Here is a 22,863-nt window from a genome sequence, read left to right as displayed (position 1 = left end):
CACAGTTTAAATGTTTGTTTATACTCTATATGTACAGACACATTCTTGTAAAATGCCTATTATGTCACAGACGAAGGTTGTACTGTTGTCAGGAGCTGAGGGGACTGTATTCAAAGTATTTCCTTTGTCAAATATAAAATCAAGCCTTTTCCAGGATTGTAACATGAAGGGTGGAGCTTTCCTCCTTTTCATCCAGATGTGTGTACTTTTGTTCAGGTGACAAAATTCCCCTTTGAGGAAGTTCCAGCAACCAAGCAAGTTCCCAAACAAGAGCCCGGTCCATGTTCAGTTGTCCCAGTCTCATCCCCTTGTGCTCAAGGCTCTGCTGTTGTGTCGGATACTGAAAGCAATACAGGTTCATTTATTCATGTTTTATGTTTTACACCAACATCTTGCATTTTTTTAAACAATAACTTGATTTCAGCTCTTCCATAGACCAATGTCACAGCTGTAGTTCTGCAATTCCGATTCATCGGTTGCCATTTTACAGTTTGGGGAAATATTGTTCTGTCCAGACTCTCCATATTCTGATGGAGGTGGAGCGCATTCCTCCTCCTCCCCCGCAGCAATACCGCCCAGGAGGAGGACCAATGACCAGCAGCTACAAGAAATCAAGGATGTGGTGGAGGAGGCAGAGCTGGCACAGACGATGATCCACAGCTTGGCTCAGATTTCTGGTTCATCCATAGTGACTTGTACCAGGAGCGTTACAGGAAGTAGCAGCATCACATCTAACCCTCTGCTCAGAGCCAAGACCTCCCACCTGAATGACAGGTGAGGTCAGACGTCACCGTGTGCCGCTCAGAATGTCATTTATGGGCAGAATTCTTTTCTTACAAATGTTGTTTTCATTTGATCAAAACATATTTTCCTTTAACCGTCAAATGAGTTGTTAATTGTTTTGCTGAACAGCTGCGACAGTCTGAATGTGGGCGGTAACAATGATGGGAAGCCACGCCCACTAGGATCACCACGCCTTGGTATCGCTAGCCTGACCAAAACCTCAGACTACAGGTGGAGTAAATGCATATCCAAGGACAATGATGTAAATGTCGGCTGCTTTAATGTTATTTTGCCTCAATTTTGGAAATATATATTTTAAAAATTGGCGCTATAGCACAAAATACAATTTCGTGTTGACATTTTATCAATACTAACTATAAGTGACAATGGAGCTCATGTAGAATAGAATATTATAATTCCATAAGAAGACCCCGTAATGTTTGATCCTCATGTTCCTCCTCAGGCCTCCCTCCTCCCCCTCTCAGCGGTGTAAAGTGTTCACCCAGAAGGGTGTGATGCCGACGACTCCTCCTCTGTCATCACACACTCTGGCTCAAGACGGCCAGGCGACAGAAGCTTTGACCTCAGACAGTACGCAGTCACCTTCAACTTTATGCTTTGATATTGTGTCTCTACAAAAACGTCACGTTTATTATTTTTTTTCTCTTATTTGTTTTGTTTGGACAGCACTCAGGAGTAATACTTATAGCAATTATTGCTACTGCTTAAGTCTTAATAATGTATGAACCGTCTGTTATTCCCCCCCCCCCCCCCCCACCATCTCCATGTTGTTCAAGTGTTAATCCCTCTTTGGCTAGAGGTAATAACAGCATCTAAGTAAATGTTTTCAATCTCATAACATGCACTGCACCACCTGAGCACATTTGACATCAAAGATCCATTCTGAAATTGGAAAATAAGGTTCACTGTGATGTCAAATCTGCACTTCTGATTCTACAGACAGTTTGGCTGCAGACAGTGGACGGTGCTCCACAGAGTCCCTGCTGTCCAGGACATCTCCAGTGGGCATGAGTCCACAGGTCCAAGAGCCAACTGTATCCCTTTCTGCCAGCCTGGGCTCAGCTGAGACCCTCTGTGACGACGACGTCCCGCCAATCCCCTTAGACACACACAGGGAGGGTGAGTAGCCTCAAGAAGCCTCTATTTTTACACAAGGATTATGACAACAAATATGGATAGCATTAAGAAAGACAACATATGTGGTTGTCATGCTCTCCTACACTTGCATCTCCAGGACTCACGGTATCTGGAGGAACAGTCGGACCTTTCCCGATGGTGGCGGATGACGTGGTATACACTGTGGCTTCTGGAGTTGTTATAGGTCTCATTGAGACTCAGGACTTGACCTTTTGTTCAACAAGCAACATCAACTGCAATGAGGAGCGCTGCTTAAACGCCGCCCTCTTCTCAAGCTCTCAAGATGTCAGCGTTAGCAGCGTTGTTGAAGATGGAGCCGTGCAAGATTGTCACGTGCCTGCTGGACTTACGACAACCTCAGGGGTAACAGAGGTTGTTGCCATGGCAGAGGTGACATTGACTGACTTGCTTAACATTAGTTAAACAGTAAATTACAGTAAATCATTTTGCATGATGGTTAATCTGAAACTTATATTCACACGTGTGATATTTGATGAGATCCTGAACAAACAGAAGGAGAGCGAGCCAACAACTACGGGGAAGAGAGAGGAATTAATGACATGTATTTATTAAATGTGAATAACCCGATGGAGGAGCTCAGTGTTTCAGTGCAGGTTATGGCAGCAGTCTTGGCCTATGACAGCATATTGATATGGATTAGATATAAGCTTTATTCAAAAGGAAAGTCTATATTCTCCTCTTGAACATAGAGATGGTGTCTGGGAGCTGATTTCACAGGATCTTTTTTGGATTGCATTCCTGTTGTAGGTGGCCATGGCCAAGCTGCGGATAGATGGTGAAGCTTTAGCCACAGTGATGTCCAACTGTGGTTCGCCTATCTCTTCGTGGATGAGTGATCTAAGCGTGGGCAGTGAAGCTGACCAGTCTCTCCACAGCTTCAGTCAGTCCCAGAGTCAGCAAGGAGAGGCCCTGGCTGAACCAGAGCCCAACCAAAGTCTTCTCTTTGGAATAGAGGAGCCAGGTGGTTACGAAAGCTTTGGCAGCCCGAGAAGAGGGAGTCTGGAAGGAGAAGTGGTGCTCTCAGAAAACGGGAGTGAAAAGGGAACCCCAAAGAAAGACATGATGAGGAAAATGCCTCCAGCCATGGCTAAAACTAACATCCAAATTCTGGGAGGACCTGGTAGCTTCTCTCCTTTCAAGACCACCATCAGTGTGCATCCATGTGTGGCTGTCAAGCCCATGGCTATCCAGGAACCAACCATCATCTCTTCACCCACTAAGACCAGCTTAAAGAAAGACCCAGTCAAATGTAACGCACCACTTCTAGCTTCTGTTTCCAGTGGAATGCATTTTGAAGACCCCTGGTTGAAGCGTGGCGTCGAGGAAGGGCTTGTGTGTGAAGTCAAGCCGGGGAGGAGGGAGGTGGAGCAACCAAACAGCCAGATCGCAGCTGGGACCAGAGAGCAGCAGGGCTCCTGTAAGGATGGTAAGCAGACATGAGCTGTCACCAAACATTCAGAACACATACTCTAATATGTCATTTGCACTTCCAAATTAGGGCTATGGGAATAAATATATGTAATATTTGTTGTGTATCCATCCAGGAAATGACTCACTTTGGACTTATGTTGATCATCATGAACCTCTGGTTTTGCTCCAGAGGTTCTTTCATTCGTATGTATTTATAAAGTATGTTCTTCATTTGCTGTTTTACCATCACCAGGAGGGGGAAATGGCAGCTCTTGTCCAGGGGGTGAGATTGTGTCATCTCCGGATTCCTCTAAGAGAGTGGTGGATGGCTGTGAGATGATTGCTGTGGTCTCCCATGGAGAATGCCTGACGAGTATCTACAATCTAGATATCCACCGCACTGCCAGTCTCCCCCGCGGCTGGCACCGTCTCAACCGCCACGACGGCTTAGACAATGGGGTCGAGTACCGTAATCTCGGGGTCACTACATCAACTCCTTGCAGTCCTCGCTCCACACTTGACCGGCGGGGATCGACTGGGAAACAGAGCTTTTTCTCCTACAAGAAAGGGGGAATTCCACCGACGCCACCAGTACGGAAATCCAGTCTCGACCAGCGGAACAGGGCGGCCAGCCCGCTCCAGCAAGCAAACCCCGGAGTGGCATCGCTAGGGGGTTCAGCAGACGGTGCAGGGTTGTCCGGGTGCCTCAGCCGCCAAAGAGGCTCCAGCATAGACAGCAGTAAACTTTTCAGTGCTAAGCTGGAACAGCTTGCAAACAGAACCAACTCTCTGGGACGGGTCCACAGTTCCCATAGTGGTTCCCACCACTACGACTGCTTCTCCTTGGAGAGGGACGGCAGCCTTAGAGGGAGTGGGGGAGGAGTGAGGGGGGACAGCACCATGCCGCGTACTGGGCGCAGCCTCACTCGTGCTGGATCGGTATCTTCATCTGCAAGTGCCAGCGGCCCCAGTTTCAGTGCCAGTGTTGGTCCAAGCAGTGCGCCACAGTCACCGGCCAAATCCAGCAGTCAGTCAAAGATGTCGGCTGTCAGTAAGCTGTTGATGACCAACAGTCCCAAGACCAGGAGTCTGTCTGCCTCCAGCACCAAGACGCTGAGCTTCTCTACCAAGTCTTTGAGTCAAGCCACCAGCCGCAGCTCCAGCCTTCCTCCCAACGGAAAGGTAGGCGGGAATTGTTTATCCATGTCAATCAACCCATTAGACAGAGCAACAAGTGGCACCTAGTTTGAACGGACTGAAAGACCTCTGTCTTACTGCACTGTCACGGTTATGAAAAGCACAGCACAAGTACTAGTACAAGTACTAGTACTTCAAGCGACCATTTCCTGTTTCTCCTTCCAACCTCCGAAGCCATTTCTCTGTTTCAACAGCTTCAGAGCTCCGTCCAGGCCACTCTGCAGCAGCAGGGACCCTCCCCTGGATCCTGTTCCACCCAGTCTTTAAGTCGCAGTCGAGGTGGGGGACTGGCTGCCAAACTGCCTCTCCGGGCCGTCAATGGCAGAATTTCAGAGCTCCTACAAGGAAGTACAGGCTCTCGTTCCAGGAGTATCCCCCAGGGAGGCGGCACAGATCCAGGAGAGGAGAGAGGAGTTGGTGGAGTAAAGTGAGTCCTTTTGTGAACATTCAGGAGGACGTCCTAAATGAAGAATGACTTGTGAACAATTTAAAATGAATACAATACACACACACACACTCACACAAATGCGCACACACACACACACAGGGGCAGCATTGTGGTGCAGTGGGTAGTACCGTTGCCTCACAGCAAGAAGGTCCTTGGTTCTATAACCCCTGGGGCCTTTCTGTTGAAAGTTTGCATGTTCTCCCTGTGTCTGCATTCAAACTAATTCTGACTATAATCTGTGGTGGATATGGATATAAATCCTTATATCTTGTTTTCCTTTTCTTAGTGGTGGGGGAGCTGGAAGTGGAGGAGGAGGAGAGGAAAGAGCAGCAGTGGTTCAAACACTGCCTTCTCCCTATAGCAAGATCACAGCCCCCAGAAAGCCACATCGCTGTAGCAGCGGCCATGCGAGTGACAACAGGCATGACCTCAAGGCCGTTCATTTCATCTTTTAGAAAGTGTTTAAATTTTTATTATTTTAGCTTGAATGTGCTTTTATTTTGTCTCCAACAGCAGTGTGCTGAGCGGCGAGCTCCCCCCAGCCATGGGCAAGACAGCCTTGTTTTACCACAGCGGAGGCAGCAGCGGCTATGAGAGCATGATGAGAGACAGCAGCGAGAACACAGGAAGTACCTCCTCTGCTCAGGACTCCCTCAGCGAGCACAGCTCAGCCACCACCTCCTCCAGGCGGAGCTCCAAGAGCAGCAAGAAGAGCAGGAGCAGCACAGGTCACACTAAATACAGCTTTAGTGAGGCTGTAGTGAATCAGGGAACACGACTCCAATGCTAAACGCACAGATTGTGTTTTTGTTAAACTTTCACATACTTCTGACTTCTAAAAGCAGAAAAGCACCCAGATGACTCTTGTATTATAAAATCAACAGAGGCACAAGCTTTGACAAAATGTGATCGGAAAAAAACTGAAGCATTTGAAACAAAGTTAAAATTGCAGAAAGAGAAAGACCTCTATGAGAAAGCTGACTGATTTATACTCTGGTTGACCTTGTGTGTCAAAGTTTATAACTTTAGATGGACTTTTAGCTTCTTTTAGCTCAATTCAAAATGAAGGGAAATTGCATTTGTGACAGCTTATTAGTTGTCTTGCAAGTAATGTGGGAGGACCACACAACTCGGTCTCACATATGCACATGCAAGATGTGTGTGTGTGACATTCCACTACAACATGACAAAGAGCAGGTCATTTCAGGCAGAAAGGACGAACATATAAAAATGGTTTGGGTTGCACACATTTTTGGATGCATGTTCCATCCTGGAGCCGTGAATGTAATGAGCAAGTAAAGAAGAATGTGATGAACATGGTTGCTGCAGGAACCAGGTAGAAAAGGTGACCCTGACCACCCATCTGTGAAATGGTGAAGGGAATCACTGGCGTGGGCTGTAATGAATATACATTCGCTGGAGCACCGCATACAAAAGCGGCTGATGTGCCCAGCAAATGACACTATGCTGGTTAATCATGAGGATGGATCTGTGCATGAAATCACATTGGTCAGAGGCTGCTCGTCCTGGCTTGATTAAATTGGAGTAATCCATTCCAGCCATGCGTGTAGGGTGCAGCCTCATCTCCTGCATGCAGCGTACAATTCGGACTTTCTCTTTCTCTTTTAACCACATTGGATTTTGTGCTCCAGACATCCCATTTAGGGCAACATGGTGGTGTAGTAGGTAGCGCTGTTGCCTCACAGCAAGAAGATTCTTGGTTTATTTCCATGTGGGGCCTTTCTGTATGGAGCATGTATGTTCTCCCTGTGATTGCGTGAGTCCTGTCCGGGTTCTCCGGCTTCCTCCCGCCACCAAAAACTTGCATGGGTCTCTCCATAGGTGTGAGTGTGTGTCTCTTTTTTGGTGGAGCCCTGCGATGACCTGGCGACTTGTCCAAGGTGTACCCTGCATCGCGCCCATAGTCAGCAGGGATAGGCGCCAGCATTACGCTGACCTGGATTCGGATAAGCGGCTGAAGAAGAGATGAATTATGAATGGCATCACATTTAAGTCAAACTGTCAAAAATACACAAAAACAGGACAGATTATGCAAAACTCAACAATTTAATCCCAATTCAGGCAGAAAGAGTATAAATAGTGGGAGGAATAGAAGGCAGCTATGCCACAGATTGGAATAATAACATCTGGCTCTTTTTTTTCTTCCATTTTTGCTTTTCTGCCCCTCTTTTTTTTAATCTATTCCTCTGAAACATTTTCTCTCTTCCTCCTAACCTATAATGAAATACTAATTTATCCGCTTGACCTTTCTCTGCCACACTGAGACCAAAAGACAGTTGCAACGCTATGGAAGTCGCCGCCTTCCTTCTTTCCCGTCTCTAACACACCTTATCTATCTAGTTCCTTGTGATGCCGATCATTCTTATTCCTCTGGACATAGTTGGCAATTTCTATGCAAAGCACGTCTGTTCATCCTAGCCTAGTGGGCAGATTAGAGAGTGACCAGCTCCTTTTATCTGTGCTTCACGAACAGAGACTAAACTTTAATCTCACTTTACACTCCATCATCTGTTTCTTGTTCTCATTCTGCTTTTTCAATCACTGGATTGTCATCTTTTATTCTTTCTCTCTGCCTCTCAACCATCTTCATCTCTTCAGCACAGACGATTGAGTTTTTATACCCATATCCAATCGTCCTTTTTAAGCACTTGGCGACTGACGTTTCGCCGTCTCTGCTGCGCCGCTGTGGCTTGATGTGTAACACAAAGAGCTGAGAACACGTTTCTGTCTTGTTTTAAACTTTTCATAGTGAATCATCCCGTGTCGTGATCGCCACTGAACCATGTGTGGCGTTGGGGATATGGGGCCAAACGGTCCGACCTTTGCCGACAACGCCAAAATGTGGCGTTGGGCATATGGCGCTAAACGAAATGTTGCCAACAACGCCACTTTAGGACTTTCAACCTAAAGATCTATTTTGTGTTCCTTTGGTTCCCAGCTCGTTTTAGCAGGTTTCCCACCCACAGGTCCGCTCACAGTGAAAACCAGCACGGCAGTTAATAATTCAAAATATTTATTTAACACTCTAAAAACATCCTTAAAAACACTCTACAAACAAAAGAAAAAGAGAGGAGAGACAAGGCAGTGACAGTCTACGGCCAACCTGCCTTCGACGGGGAAAACACAAAGACAGGGACCAGGGAACGAGGGAAGGGAAGCACCTATATACGCCCCCCCCAATCAGTGGTAAATGGGCCACAGGTGCTCCCTCCCACACCTGCCTGCCTAATTACATCCCATCCGGTTACATTCGCAAGCTCATAGTTGCTGGATTACAACTATAGAGTGACATTTTGGGATGCACCTTCTTGCCGAAAGTAATATTTGGAGATCAGGGCAAGTCTCATGTCTGCCAGTACAGTATGAGGCTAAAATATTTTAAGTAAAAACACTGACCAAAGTTAAATAAATTGGTCTTTCAATGCCTCAGAGGATCAGTAATAGAGACGTAATATCACAAATTCCATCTATACAAGAAATGAAATGTAAAAGCATAAACTTGTTTTTAACTCTTTCAATGCCATTGACATCTAAAGCCTTCAATTATGTTTGAAATTGAATTATGCCTCTCTTCAACGGCCAATAACTCCAGAATGAAAAAAATGGTAGGAATGCACTTTCTTTTTCTGATGAAAGAAGAGACTTTAATCTTTCATTCGGTAGGTCCGTTGTTTGCATAGTCGTAGGACATAATATTCTGTGGGTCGTGAAAAACAGGGCAAAATGAGCGAAACCTGCATATGGCTGAGATGAAAACAGCTGGCATTGAATGAGTCAACTTAGATTAGTTTCCAAGCAACCAGCATGATTTTCTGTTTAATATTCGCTCATGTAGGAAGAGAGAATTTGCCTTGGTTTTGATGAATGAATGACAGTGTTTCTACGTCTGCTCAGCATGATGTGATGTTTATTTGTCAGCAGCTTTATGCATAAACTCCTGGATGGATGAGTAGGAGGATGGGCCATTAGCACAGGAAGAAACCAGTATATTCCAACCCCCTCCATTTTCTTTAATATTATTGCTCTATTTTTCCACAGCATACAAAAACTGTAAACTAACCTGCGTAGGACTGTTGGGCCTCGACTCTAGCGCCCTTCTAGTTTTTTTATGAACCCCGTCTCGTCTTTTCTTTCAGGCCTCCAGAGACGTCGTCTGATTCCAGCGCTGACTTTGGACTCTTCCTCCCCTTCTTCTCACCGCTCCTCCAAACAGGCCATCACTTCCTCTTCCTCCTCCTCTTCCAGCCCAGGTGCATGTTGGGTAGATGGCCCACTGGGGCCCCCAGCGCCGTCAAATCTTCGTGGTGCGACTGCAATGGCAGAAACCTTTGAGATCAAAGTGTACGAGATCGATGACGTCGAGCGTCTGCAGAAGAGGAGAGACAAAGGAGGGAGCAAGGTGAGCTTGAGAAAGGAGGGGGGGGGGGGTAAAGTAAGGGGAACAGGTAATGGGATAGAAGAGGAATATTAGCACAAACAAGGGCGAACAATAGTACAACAGAGTGAAAGGAAGTAAACAAAAAGGTAGGAATGGAAATGTTCGGAGAGGTAAAGAAGCTGCAGAAGCATAAAGCAGAACCAGAGGCCCAGAGGGCAGGGGGAAATATTGCACTATATGTCAATGAAATAGATCTGATGAATAGGGGGACATTAAAAAGCAATACGCGTTCTGTTGGACACTGTTGCTGGAGGAGAAGGAGGAACAATGAGCAGAATGAAGATGTACGAAGGCGAGAGACCAGAGCTGCTCTATGTGTGAAGGAGGGAAGATTGAAAAAATACAGTGTGACTTAATCAACATTTGCACTTTGTTCTGTATGAATAATTACCCCCCCCCATTAAATCTACTTTATAGTTTCCTGCATATTCTGTTATATTTAAAAAAGGCTTTAAAATTCTAGAGATTTAGCAGAATACAGAGTTTTACTGTGAAACTCAAATGCATATTAATGCAGGGTGCAGGTATTTGAGTTTTTGTACCGTTATGGGAAGGGAAGAATCTTTCTGTGCTGTGGGGAAAACGATGGGAGAGGAAACCATAAAATATAGATGTTCCCTGCAGCGGCCTCCAGGAAGCCACTTAACCCCGCCTGATTCAGTGAAGCTGCTCGGTGTCCAGAGACATTCAGGCGTAGTCACACTGAGCGTTGATGGACTGGGGACGTGTGTAATCGTGTGAATGTTCAGCCGTCTGCTGCGGGAAGAGAGCCACATGCGCTTCACATCAGTCTCTTCTCTGTCGCTGTGTCAGGAGGCGGTGCACGTCAGTGCCAAGCTCCGCCTGTTGGAGCACCGGCAACAGCGAATCGGTGAAGTCAGAGCCAAGTTCCAGAGTCTGAAGAAGGAGCTGGAGCAGACCAAACAGCACCTGATGCTGGAGCCACACAAATGGACCACCGAGTGTAAGTGTGTGTGTGTGTGTGTGTGAGCGTATCAGGCTGGCTGTATCGTCAGATTGCATGCTATCTTGTATTTTGCACTGGTTTTTCTGCTTAGATAAGTAGGTGAATAATTGGAAATCCATTGTTAATATACAGTGAATGGTTTATAATAGAGCCATAGTGTGTCGAATATTTTTGAAGATCGTATACAACACACTGCACAATAAGCAGAGGGCACAGGTTGGATCTCGTGTTTGCCACGAGTCATTTTGAACAGTCTGTGTGAAGTTAAATTTAAATAAACTACAGCTGGCTCTCTCGCTGCCACACACTGACGCCATTTAAAAGCTTTTTGGCAACAATCAATCTCTTTGACACAGCGGAGTGAGATATATCAGGCTTTGAGAACACAGAGAACTCCTGATGTATTGCTTTTTATTTATTTTTTTGTCTGTCCCTGATCAGTTGAGCTCCAGCAGGCGTATGAAGTGGACTCCTTGGAGTATTTAGAAGCTCTGGAGACTGTCACCTACAAACTGGAAACCAGAGTTAACTTCTGCAAAGCCCACCTTATGATGATCACCTGTTTCGATGTGTCCTCAAGACACTGGTAGACAGATGGAGGGATGGCGATCCAGAGGAGCAGACAGAGGGCTGGTCGACCTCTGGATTTTTGGCTCTGGTTAAGCAAAAAAACACTTCACGAAAATATCACCTAAACTAATTTGTATAACTGGATGACAGGGATACAGAAATGGATTTGCCATTTGATCCCGCATGTCCTCCTCCGTGTGTAAGTAGGCAGGACAGATAGATGGAAACAATGAATGGATACATGGACATTTTAAAGACGGACGAGTCCATGGATTATTTTTCTCGGGCCTGGAAATGTCCTCAGAAACAGATACTTCACAGCATCTAATGGCGACGTGGTTTCCATAATGATGAATAATCAAACTGCTGAGACTGCTGAGTCAAAATTTAGATGGCAGAGGACCCTTTTTTAAACAAAGACATGTAGATGAGAACATTCATCTCCTACATTTCAGAAGAGCACTTTTTAGTTCAGTCTGTCGAGAGCTGTTGGATGTAAACACGTGACTAGCATGAATTGTTGCTCAGTTAATTTAAGAAAGACTCGCTGACAGAATGGCGGGTGGAAAGGAAAAGTATTTTCACAAGTGCCTTGTGAACATTTCAACAATGCCAAGATCGGTTCTCTTTCTCTATGAATTTGTGTACAATGCAGAAAGTAAGGTGCTAGCATAGAAAAAAAAAAGATCAGTGTCCTTGGAGAATCTTTGAATTTATAGCCATTTATAAATGTTTTACTGTTAGAAAAAAACCCCATAAACAAACAAATAATGTACGTTGGAATGGCCTTTGGCTCACATAAGAGAGATGAGAAGAAATTTAACCCGGATTCAGAAATTTAATTGATGTCCTCTTTAAAAAAAACTAACAAAATGGTTGCAAGGACCAAAAGTTAAAATTGAAAAATGCACATGATTTGTATAAGACAAGACTTATGTGTCTGTTAAAACGAAGAGAAAAAAGCACACTAGGTTTTGGAAAAACGGAGCATCTAAATCTAGACGGTGGCCATACATGTTGAGTATGTTCCACTCGCTAGAGGGAAGATGACTTTTTTATATCCACACTAAGCAATGAAATGTTTTTTCTCTGATTCAGTGTGACGTACGTCCAGCGTCGCTCCGACCGACAGACCGTCTGCTCGTTGTATCCGTGTTGTTCTGCTCTATTCTAAAAGAAACTGAATGATTTGTCAATGTCTGTGTTTTATATTAAGGTACCGTTTTTATTTGGGTGTAATGGGACCATGTAGAGAATATGAAAATAAGATAAAGAGGTTTTAAACTACGATGAAGAGGTTTTAAGAGATATTTAAGAATGACTTGTGAGGAAGATGCAGGTGATTGATAAGCATGTTGCTGGGGTGATTTGTAAGGGGTGTTATATTTGAACAAAGTGGTGAAATTAGACCAGAAATGCATATTTGGCACAATTATGGTTAAATATGATGATCTATTTAAACACTTTCAGTATTGCCTTTAAAAAGTATATAAAGTTGTGGAGAGAAAGAAAAGGATCATGACCAAATTAAGAAACAAATATCTCTGCCTGGTTCCATTTTTTGTTTTCTTTTTATCAATAGCAATGCTTATGATTGATATTATCTATGGTGCTTGAGATGTTTATGATCTAAATGTTTGTAAAAATATAAGTATTTGGGGAAAAAAAAGACTCCCTTCAAAATACACAACAATCACCCTCCATCGCTTCGTCTACATCGCCGTCATCACGTCTGCTCTCGACACGACCGCCTCCTCTGAATGCCTTTTGAAACCGGACAGCAGCTTGTCATCTGAAAGGTAAAGGTAGAATACGACATTAATTCTAATTATGATGCTGTGATTTGGCTTAACACATTTTTACATTCAAAAGTTCAACCTCAGAGTTTTATTGGAGGAAATGTTGGGATCTTCCGACTACACAATGAGGTCTGACCCTGGTTTGACAGCCAGGTGAAAAGGAATCCCAAAAATGGAGATGATTTCCACGGATTAGACCCAGGAAGGTTTTTTACAGAAAGCGTGTGAATTCACCCCCGCATGATCGTTTCCATCCACCGTGCCAGTCGTGAATAAAGTTGCATTTATTTATTTGAGCTGAGGAGAGCCGTGTTGCTATTTTAGAAAGTTCTTATTTATTTACATCTTATGAGCTTAAAGGTTTCTATGCATTAAAGAAAAAGAACAAATAACTGTACATACTTTTCTGAGCCCATGTCGTACATAAAAATATATGCTGTACACATGCCATATATATATATACCCTCATTTTTATGTCATATATTTTCTATGTTAGCTCCTCCTGTTAGAGATTAAAGAGGGTCCGGGTGTTCCTAAAGCATTCACATCTATTGTAATTTATGTAGTCTTTCAATTTATGAAATTGAAACCATAACCAACATTTACAACAAACACAATCATAATTTTAATTGAAATATCCATGTTCCACAGCAGAAGCCTGTTGCTATGAGCAGTGTGTGTTTTAGGAACCCCTAGCTCAGGATGAGCTACACAGAGTGTTTCCAGGTTTAAGATGCCATGTGGGAGGTTTCTGTCTTGATGCGTCACTGCCAAATGTACCGAGGTAACACTTTATAATTCCAGCAATAATTGTGTCAAACACCCTGAGGCTTTTTTGTGAATAGATAATATAATAGTCAATCTGTTTCTTCTCATCAGAGGCAACCAATGATAAAAGGGACCCCCTCTACGTGCTTTAAACAAAATGATTCACCAAATGCTATCTGTTGTACCAGATAAAAATAAATACAATGAATGAACAAATGAATGTAGCCTATGTGTTAAGAGAATTATAACGTGTTACCTGGAAATCTGACATGTATTATCATTAAGGTCTGTGTCAGACCACATTTTCCAAAAATAGATTTTATTTGTGAGTAGCTGCAAGTGTTGTGTGTTTAATGAGTTATTTCTCATTAATGAAAACGAGAGAATACGAGGTGTGTGTTCATATTGTCCTCTGCTAATGTACTATTTGTGAGCAAAGTGGTCTGACACGACTTGATGGAAGATTAAGATGGAGGGATGTAAATAAAGAAATGTATCGAGATTCACTTCTGATCCTTCATTGTTGATGACAGTATGGCGAACCAAGTACCAGCCAGACATGCAGTCTGTCCCAATAGCAATGAAATGGCCACATGTTGAACTGCGATTTAAAGGCATCATAAAAGAGCTCCTAGAGTTACAGCTGCTGCAGCTTCAGGAGGTTTCAGCCACGTTTTAATAACCATCTCGTGAACAGAGACGTTCCTCTGCAGCCTCCCGTGTCTGTCAGCAGACTTTGACTTGAAGCTATAATCCTGTGATAGATGTGACATAGATTATTCGAATATGATCCCAACACTAAAACAACTCCTGGCGGTAAAACTTATCCTATAATGTTGTCACTGGCTGATGAATTAAAAGTCTAATCTCTAAAAGAGAAGAGAGAAAAGAAATCGCTTCCAAACACCAATGTCAGGACGAGATGGAGCATTTTGATTTCCCTTAAAATTAATCTAGATGAATAAGGAAATGAAGCGTCTTCATCCTGTAAACACATTTTTATCAAACATCATCTTTTGCATGCCTCGAGGAAAGGTGCTCGGCTCTTAGATCCTGTGCCTGTTTCCACTGATATCACTTTGGTTCGAAGGTTTTCTTGAGTGTGTGACTTCGCTCCTCTACAGGCAGCTTCGTAGGTGACATATTGCCCTGTTGCGCATGCTTTGATCCCCAGCACACAGCAGGGAAAGGGAAGAAGAGATGAGAGAAGAAAGGCGGAACAAAGGCAAGCTGTATGTGCAAGAGCTGAATCCCTTCAAAACAAATAAGGTGAGAGGCAAGTGGATTTAGTAATTAACACACTTCATTAAAAAATAATTAAGACTATTATTTACTATTATTGTAATTTACTGTAAATAAAAAAGTTTTCGACTGCAATATTTATGGTTGCTTTAAAAAAAAAGCATCATGTTAGGTATTGTAAATTGTCACCATCATTTTTATGGAGAAATTCTGGCTCCTGTATTTTAGGAAACGTTTCTACAGTGTCGAGGAAAAGTTGAAAAGCTGATAGTTAACATGATATCATGGTAAACCATACATGAACATGATCATCAATATGAAATCAAGCGGTCAACAGAGCCGTTAAAATTCATCTGTGGTCTGTGAAATGAAGTGTTTCTATAGTTCAGAGGAAACATCCAAACTCAGCACGAGAAGACTCGGGGAATCTCAAACCAAAGTCAGCCAGCTGAAGAGCGGCTGAAGGCAGGAAGTGTGCAGGTAACGCTCGCTCTTCAGCTCCACAGTCCTTTGGTTTGAGGAGCCTGCTCTGATTATGAAGGAGCCCAATCAACATGAAAAGAAAGATGGAGGCGTGATGAAGACATGATGAAGGTGTGGGCTGAAAATGGAAATGAAGTTTGGCCTGTTTTTTTTGTTTTTCTATGGTAACTAGATTACTCATGAATATATGATAATATCCATCAGCGAACCCTCAATCACAAGAGGATGATGAAGAGGAGTAAAACGATTCTCAGCACATTAATACAATGGAACCCGAAACACACGCAGAAAAATGCCCAAACTGTAAAATGTTAATTTCCAGTGGAGTGTTTACAGGTTGCAATAAAACGAGGAGAGGGTGAACAGCCAATTAGAGCGAAGATCAAAAATGGGGGGGGGGGCAGAATGCTGAGTAAAGGAAGACCGCTGAAATCACTTGTCACTTTTTTGATTGGCTGAAGCCGCCTGCAGAGAAAGGTCTTGACGAATAATGAATTTAATTCAACACCTTCGGGGGGGTGAGAGACAGAAAATCTGGAAGAGACAGTGAGCAGTAGTAAATTTAATGGCTGTTAAAAAAAAAAGATGAAAGAGAAGCAGCAGAGCCGATGAGAGATGGAGGCAGACTCTTCATCAGATCTCTGTCTGCCAGATTCATCATTACTGCTCGACTCCATTTAGTATTCAATCATTTCATCCAGCCTCACCAAGACACATCTAACAAGGCCGTCTTCCTTTCCTCCCACACATCCATCCATCCTTTTCGTTGAAGCTTACCCAGAGGTTAGACGTCCCCCTCACCCCATCAGCCCCTTCCATTTCCTCTAAGAAACCCGGACCTATAATCTCACCAGTTTGCTCTTGGCACGTCGCAGGGTTTCTGAACAAGACACTCAACATCCTGAGCGGATGCTTCAACCACTTCAAAAAGCTCCCGTCTCCCTCTGGATCCTCTCCACCCATCTCCCAGAATGAGTCCATGCAAGCTGCGAAAGAACCTCGGACAAGAAAAGATTGATTTACTTTATTCATCCCAAACTGGGAAATTAGGATGTTGCAGCAGCATACGAGAGCAACGCACACATCATCCACACCCAGGCGAATTGCAGAGGGTCAAGGGTCAATCTCATCGGCATCCTCAGACGGGTCAGGACCAGCCTCTCTAGCGCCATCACATCGGAACCGGGCAGGACGTCTTCCACAGCACCGGTGCCTTCTCCAGACTCAGGCTGGCTGGGTTTGGACTGCATTTAATCTCGTGCGTTCTGCTCCAGAGCTCGCTGGGATGAAGAGCCTTAAAGCTCAGTTCCCTCCTTACCACAACAGAGTCAGTAGAATTTGCAAGCCACGGTTTCCGTGATGATTGTCAATAATAAAAACAAAACAAAAACTTAAATACGGTTTTAATTCTGAACAGAGAGCAGTTCACATTTGACTAATCCAGGAGGGATTAACACGTCAGAGAAAGCAGTAGTGCGAGAGCAAAAAGAAAGACAAAGGTTAAGCCTGACTTCCCATGCAAGTTTACCTCAGAGCTTTAAGAACCGTCAGGACGCTGAGCACGGCTGTAGACATCAATGTTAAACGGAGTATTAGGGCCGAGTACTTCCTCTGAAAGGAGGGAAATCTGACATTCATGGCCGTCATTGAGTCTTTTGTCCATTTAGGATTAATTACTTTTCTCAAAGCTTTTTCTCAAGAACGGTTCTTAAAGAACTACGGTACTCCATCCCGTTGCATCATGGCACCACCCTGCAAAACTAATGCCATTGAAATGATGGCGAGGGCTAGGCCATTGTCTGAACGCTTCAGTGAAGATGAATCTCCAGGAAAATTAGTTTAATATCAAACATTTCAAACAAGCGGTTTATGCAATGCAACACAAATCCTCTCTCCGCTTTGCTGAATGCGACTTAAAGCATACAAAATAATTATTCATAATCGTGGTAAAAGCGTGAAATAATTTTGGATTAGTTTACAAGTTACATAACGCAGCTTTACTGATTATAACAGATTTTTATTGAATAAAACATTTATCTTGAAGCAAGTCTATAAAATAAACCCAGACTGTGGACATAAACATAGACGAAGACACTAAGACGAAGACATGGTAACATTAAGAATGAGTTTTCAGCTGTGTGTCTGCTGATCCATCTCGATGCGACATTCCTCCATCTTGAACGACACACCAGCGACCATCGGGTGATTTTCACCGTGGGTGACATTTAGAACCTGACCCGCCTGAAAAACAAGGACATTAACAAGCGTCAGCGTCTACGCCGGCATTCCTCTATCCTAAGATCATTATGGAACGGCATTATGACAAAGAAAAATTAGAATAGAATAAGTATCAGTTATGAGCAATAAGTGCTTAATAAAATATGTATAATAAGAATGAAAGAGTGTTGTACATTTCTTTCCCCTCACACCTGTCTGAATGTGTCCAAAGCGTCCCCAATGCGTGACAGGTAATGCTGCAGCTTTGCGATTCTCATCAGCTGGACTCCGTGGGCCGGATGGGGATCAGGGAAATATTGTCTTGTGAAAGGAGAGAGAAAGAAAGAATGAAGACAAAGCGAAGAGGAGAGGTTTTCCATCCTAGCTAGCATGCGTTTTAACTGTTGCTCTTCTGTCAAGTTGCTATTTCTGTAAAATTCAAACTAATGAAACAAGCCTTGCAGTGTCTGCATGGAGTTGTGATGCATAAACATCAGGACTGGGTCTGTGCAGGAGTAAATGAGGTACCTGCCTGAGCGTAGGCTGTGTGTCAGAACAAAAACTACTGCACACATTCCCATGAAGCCCGTACGGTGCACAGGCACACTCACACTAGTGTACAAAGGACATCACAACCAGCTCCTTTATTAAGATTAAGCAGCACCCCTTTATTTTGTGGTCTAATTTTAGAAACCCTTCATCATTATCTCGGGAGCTTAGCCATAGTCTTCAGTCACACTAACTTTGCCCAAATAATCCCAATGAAAACGTCCTTGTTAAGATAAAGTCTCCGACAGATGAGGTAAGGCAGAGTTACCTTAACGGGGAGGAGAGTTATGATCTGACTGATCCCTCAACCCTCAGAGAACACACACACACAAGCCTTAACATTTGTTCGTTTAAAGTATAAATGATCACGCTTTAACTGAATTTGCAATGATTTTGTGCGTGTGGATAAGAGATGCATAATGACCTGCCTGAATACAGAACATCCAACATAAATATATAAACAGGCGTAATGCAAGTCAGCGGGGACATCGCTGGGCTACTGAACACACACACACACACACACACACAGAATTAAGGAAGCAGCTTCAACACTGAAGTTCTTAAAATGCTCATTTGCCTAAGTTTGCTCCTCATTTATCCTGTCCTGGATCTCTTCTTCTTTCCCCTACTTCACATCCCGTCGCTCTACTCCGACCTGCTCGTATTCGTGTGTTTCGCCCCAATAACCGCAGGGATTACAGTTGGTGATCAACCAGATGTTCCCGCTCGGTTCTGTTGCGCTCCACTGGTTCCTCTTTTATCATTCCTCTCACCCTATTCCTGTTTTCTTTTCACCACAAACCCAAAATGATTTTTTATTTATTTTAGTTTCTCCATCAAACATATGAAGGACGCAGACAAACATAAGGTGAGTTTCAATCAGCTTCTCCATCAATAACGGCGTGCATTTGTGCTTTACAAGAACTTGCCAGTGCTCCCAACAGGGATCATTACGCTCCCAACATGATCACATGGAAGTAGAAGCTGTTCCGCATCTGCTATTAATTTACGCGTTCATCTTAACTGCAGGACTGAATAGAATGAATGAACAGAGCAACGTTGTACATTAAAAAAGGCAATTTAGTTCTGTGAAATCAAAGTGAATTAATTTGTAGTGGCCACAGCCAATAGCTTGTATGATAACTTTTTTTATTTATTTATTTATTTATTTTTTTAAATCAGAGCAGACCGTTCGTCCGTCCCTTCAAACTGAACTAAACTGGTAACTAAGAAGCCAGCCAATTATAAAGGTGGCTAAAAATTAATCTTTCGGAGTTTAAACCAACAACTTTACACCTCCATGAATAACAAACACATTACAATATTGATTTAATTAGCAAGCCAGTGATTTAAGCCGTCGTGACGAGCAAGCACGCACACATCAGCGCCAACCTCCAATTAGATTCTCGCTTTGCATATAGAGCCACACAGCAATTAAAATAATTTCATTAAGTTGCTGTCTCTTGTATTCTTCCCCGGGAGGGCACATTGAAAAGTAAATATGGTTTTGCCGTATGCAGCTAGTTAGAGAAGCGTAGCTCTGGGCTGTGGGTAAGAGAGGAGACAAGGAGGAGGCATTAATGCTCGTGGAAGGCAAATGCAGTGGAACTAATGAGGTTTGTTAGAAACAAAAGAACATCCATGGCCCGCTGTTCTTGAGACGGAAACATGGCTTAATAAGAACAAAATCTGACTTATGAAATTGTAAACTTGGGAAGATTAGCAAAGCGCTCTCTGCCAGGAAGAGTGGACAGAGGTCATGTGATCCGTGTCCTCTTCGCTGGTTCGCTTGTCAGCAGGATAAATCTAAATGTGAATGAAGCGTGGGATCTGGAGAGGGGAACAGGTGCGTTCCGTCCAACATGGAAGATGGCCTGGAGGAAGGTATCGCTAAGGCGTTGCTATGACCGATAAGTGTCCTTCGATGTTCTACTAAGGCGGCTGGTGACGCCACGGCGTTTCCGCATCTATTCTAGACAGACGAAATCCTTGCTTATTTATTATGAGGGAACGAAAACTGCAAATGAAAAGAATCGAGGAAAATTTGGTTTGGTGGAGCGGAAGGATGGAACCACGCAGCTTTTTTTAAACGCGGTCTGTGCTTTATAATGGAGCTTTGCCGTTTGTACATTCATGTATTCATGAACGGTGCTGTGTGCGTGTCTGAGCATGCCTGCAGCAGTAAGATGCGCAGCATGGAGGCATCAATAAGCATGGCATGTCTGCAGCAGGTGCTCCTCACCGGTGTACAGGCGTGGGGAACGATTTACCCCCCCCCCCGACACACCACAAATTAAAGGGTGAACAGTAGCGAGTGAAAGGAAAAAGGAATACAGAATGAGGGGAAGGACAAGTGAACGAGAGAAGCGAGAACTCCTGCAGCTATCGTTCTCGTCAGAAGAGCCCAGAGGAAGAGAGAAGATGAATATGCTCACTGCTTCCTCTCCTTTGCCTTCATTTTCTTTTCTTTCATCCCCATCTCCCCAGCGCATTTCTCTCGTCCATTTTTTGTCGATTTTCACCATTTTTTAGTTTTTTCTTGACAGCTATTATTCCATCATCTTTTATCGCTCAGGTTCCTCATCGCCTCTCATAATGCTGACCCTCTCTTATTTTGCATTTCTGAACATTCCCTCTCCCACTTCCATCTGCAGCTTTCTCTCCACCCTCTTACTAAAAGCCCCCCGGCCCATCCTGTGCTTTGGTTTTCTTTGTGTTTCATTGAGACACAGTGTCTGTCAGCCGACAACAATCGTCCTCATAACATCGCTCTCTTTCTTGCAGCTCAATGTCAGTCTATTTATGGATGGGCCATGCTATTCTGTCTCTCCTTGGATATGTGTGTGTGTGTGTGTGTGTAGGTAAGAGAGACATGGCCCTTCACAAAAGATAGACCAGTGGAAAACCAGCGGTTTCATTTGTTCAAACGTTTCCTGCATGAACAAAACTTAGATAACCTTTAATAAAACATGAGAACACCTGATGAATCCTGCTTTTAAACACACACACACACACACACACTGCAGCTAGAAAGGAAGTTGGCAGCGGAGTATTTCGCTGCAAGGCGTAAACTGGACAAATGAAACCAGAACACACAAGGCCTCAGCTCACCACAAGCTAATGGGCGGATGTGCTTGAATGGCTTCAGAGGATGTTGCAGTGTCGGGCTGTATTTGAAACGGATTCAGGCTTGGATTGTTTGCTACGCGTCGTCTGTTCCTGAGAGATGGGAACCCAGTCTCGCATACGGAAGTTGTTGCAAAGGGCATCAGCATTTTAAAAGCACCTTTTGCCAATTGAGGATGCTCTGCATGCAAGGCAATCCAGAAATCTGACAGCGCGTCCCGAGATCAATTTTCATTGCCTCATTTGTGGATGTCTCAAAATCTCATGTTGTTGCATGAAGTGGAAAAAGGACACAATAACGGCCATCAATTTAATCAACTGAAAGTTCCTTTCGACCCCCCTCCCCCCGATAATCACATTTAGTTTGTATCAACTTTTCAAATAAATCCTGTTCCGCTTCACCCTCCAAAAGGATAACGGAGAATCCGGTGCCGTTTGATCAGGTCAAAAGGTATCAAGATTGGATCGCAGCCCAAATCCTTAAAGTAATATTCCAGAGGAGTAAAAGCAGTTATGGAAGTAAGCTTCAACCAAGTGAATTTCACTTTGAACGCACTCCGGCTGAGTTACTTTCATCCTTCTGCTCACATTTCTGTTTAAAATCAGGAGGGAGAAAATAACTCAATCCATATACTGTATTCCAATTTAATGGCAGAGCAGAGCGAAGTTTTCACCGTCAATTATGAGAAGAATTAATTCAACCACCAGCTGTTACACTTAAAACACCTTACCTGTACGCTGGAAGTGTCTTCTCCCCGTATCTCAGAGCTTCCTCCCAGACTCCCAGACAAACACACGCATCCAGAGCCATGTCCGTTATCCTCAGCTTAAACACATTCTCATCTGGCACATCAGCGCCAACGGTTGATAAAAGATGACTGCATTTCTCTTGCAATGGTTGCCAATCTGAAAAAAAAAAAGTGAAAGAAAAGTAACCACGGTGATATTTAAACCTGCACATCAACATCCCCTGAGGAAATCAGAAGCAATGGGAATATGACGCGCTTTCATGTGTACTCTGAGAATTACTGAAGATACATCATTTTGTATGCTATAATGATCGCAATCGGCCAACGCCCACTAAGTGTGAAGCACACCGTTCAAGAGGTGAAGCCCCTTCAGCGCAGGGAGAGCCTCCTTTAGGTGACACCATTTTGATTCTGCCCCGGACAGCATGAGTTTGTCCTGGGAGGGAAGGAAAGAAAGACCAACATCCACAGTGAGCAACTGGACATTAAGGCCTGAACAAAGACCCTCCAAACAGACTCACAAGAGAGTTACCATCAACGGTGTTATGTTTTCATTATTCAAGCCAGTATTTTATCAGCTATATAGTGATCCCATCTGTCCAACCCTCCCTTATCTTATTGTGAATCACTACACATTAACATACTGTTTGGCTCAATCCAACAGATCTCCATTAAGGTAAATCAGTGAGTTGTTCATTCCTGGGTATTTTTTGATTAAGTCTTTATTTTATATATTAAAAAAAGTGTTTACAAAAGTAAAAAAAATCACAAAAGACATCTAACCAACTCCTCCTTGGCCCTTTTTCTTTCCTTTCTTTTATATAAAATATTGAAGAACTTTATATGGAACATTTTTGTAACCAAACAAACCAAGGAACATTGTTGGCTCTTATTGACAGAGGTAAAAATAGCATTTC

General features: G+C 43.6%; 2 protein-coding genes across 2 annotated transcripts in view; one reads left to right on the top strand and one right to left on the bottom strand.

Moving 5' to 3' along the window:
- The window catches only part of kif26ba (kinesin family member 26Ba), a 56,465-nt gene extending 45,432 nt beyond the window's left edge, over nucleotides 1–11,033 (top strand). The window contains exons 15-28 of the mRNA XM_068741143.1: nucleotides 217–337; nucleotides 573–774; nucleotides 913–1,014; nucleotides 1,247–1,374; nucleotides 1,744–1,923; nucleotides 2,039–2,331; nucleotides 2,710–3,388; nucleotides 3,626–4,554; nucleotides 4,770–4,996; nucleotides 5,304–5,438; nucleotides 5,531–5,745; nucleotides 9,175–9,437; nucleotides 10,290–10,440; nucleotides 10,885–11,033. Coding sequence (XP_068597244.1) covers nucleotides 217–337; nucleotides 573–774; nucleotides 913–1,014; nucleotides 1,247–1,374; nucleotides 1,744–1,923; nucleotides 2,039–2,331; nucleotides 2,710–3,388; nucleotides 3,626–4,554; nucleotides 4,770–4,996; nucleotides 5,304–5,438; nucleotides 5,531–5,745; nucleotides 9,175–9,437; nucleotides 10,290–10,440; nucleotides 10,885–11,033 — 3,774 coding nt within the window. The remainder of the gene's footprint in view (nucleotides 1–216; nucleotides 338–572; nucleotides 775–912; nucleotides 1,015–1,246; nucleotides 1,375–1,743; nucleotides 1,924–2,038; nucleotides 2,332–2,709; nucleotides 3,389–3,625; nucleotides 4,555–4,769; nucleotides 4,997–5,303; nucleotides 5,439–5,530; nucleotides 5,746–9,174; nucleotides 9,438–10,289; nucleotides 10,441–10,884) is intronic.
- Nucleotides 11,034–16,707: 5,674 nt separating this feature from the next.
- The window catches only part of smyd3 (SET and MYND domain containing 3), a 30,674-nt gene continuing 24,518 nt past the window's right edge, over nucleotides 16,708–22,863 (bottom strand). The window contains exons 9-12 of the mRNA XM_068739620.1: nucleotides 22,295–22,382; nucleotides 21,929–22,103; nucleotides 17,735–17,843; nucleotides 16,708–17,546 (exon numbers count right to left, since the gene is read on the bottom strand). Coding sequence (XP_068595721.1) covers nucleotides 17,436–17,546; nucleotides 17,735–17,843; nucleotides 21,929–22,103; nucleotides 22,295–22,382 — 483 coding nt within the window. The 3' untranslated portion in view covers nucleotides 16,708–17,435. The remainder of the gene's footprint in view (nucleotides 17,547–17,734; nucleotides 17,844–21,928; nucleotides 22,104–22,294; nucleotides 22,383–22,863) is intronic.

Source organism: Brachionichthys hirsutus, chromosome 1 (genome assembly GCF_040956055.1).
Source record: "Brachionichthys hirsutus isolate HB-005 chromosome 1, CSIRO-AGI_Bhir_v1, whole genome shotgun sequence".
NCBI lineage: Eukaryota > Metazoa > Chordata > Actinopteri > Lophiiformes > Brachionichthyidae > Brachionichthys > Brachionichthys hirsutus.
This window is presented reverse-complemented; position numbering and strand designations above follow the sequence as displayed.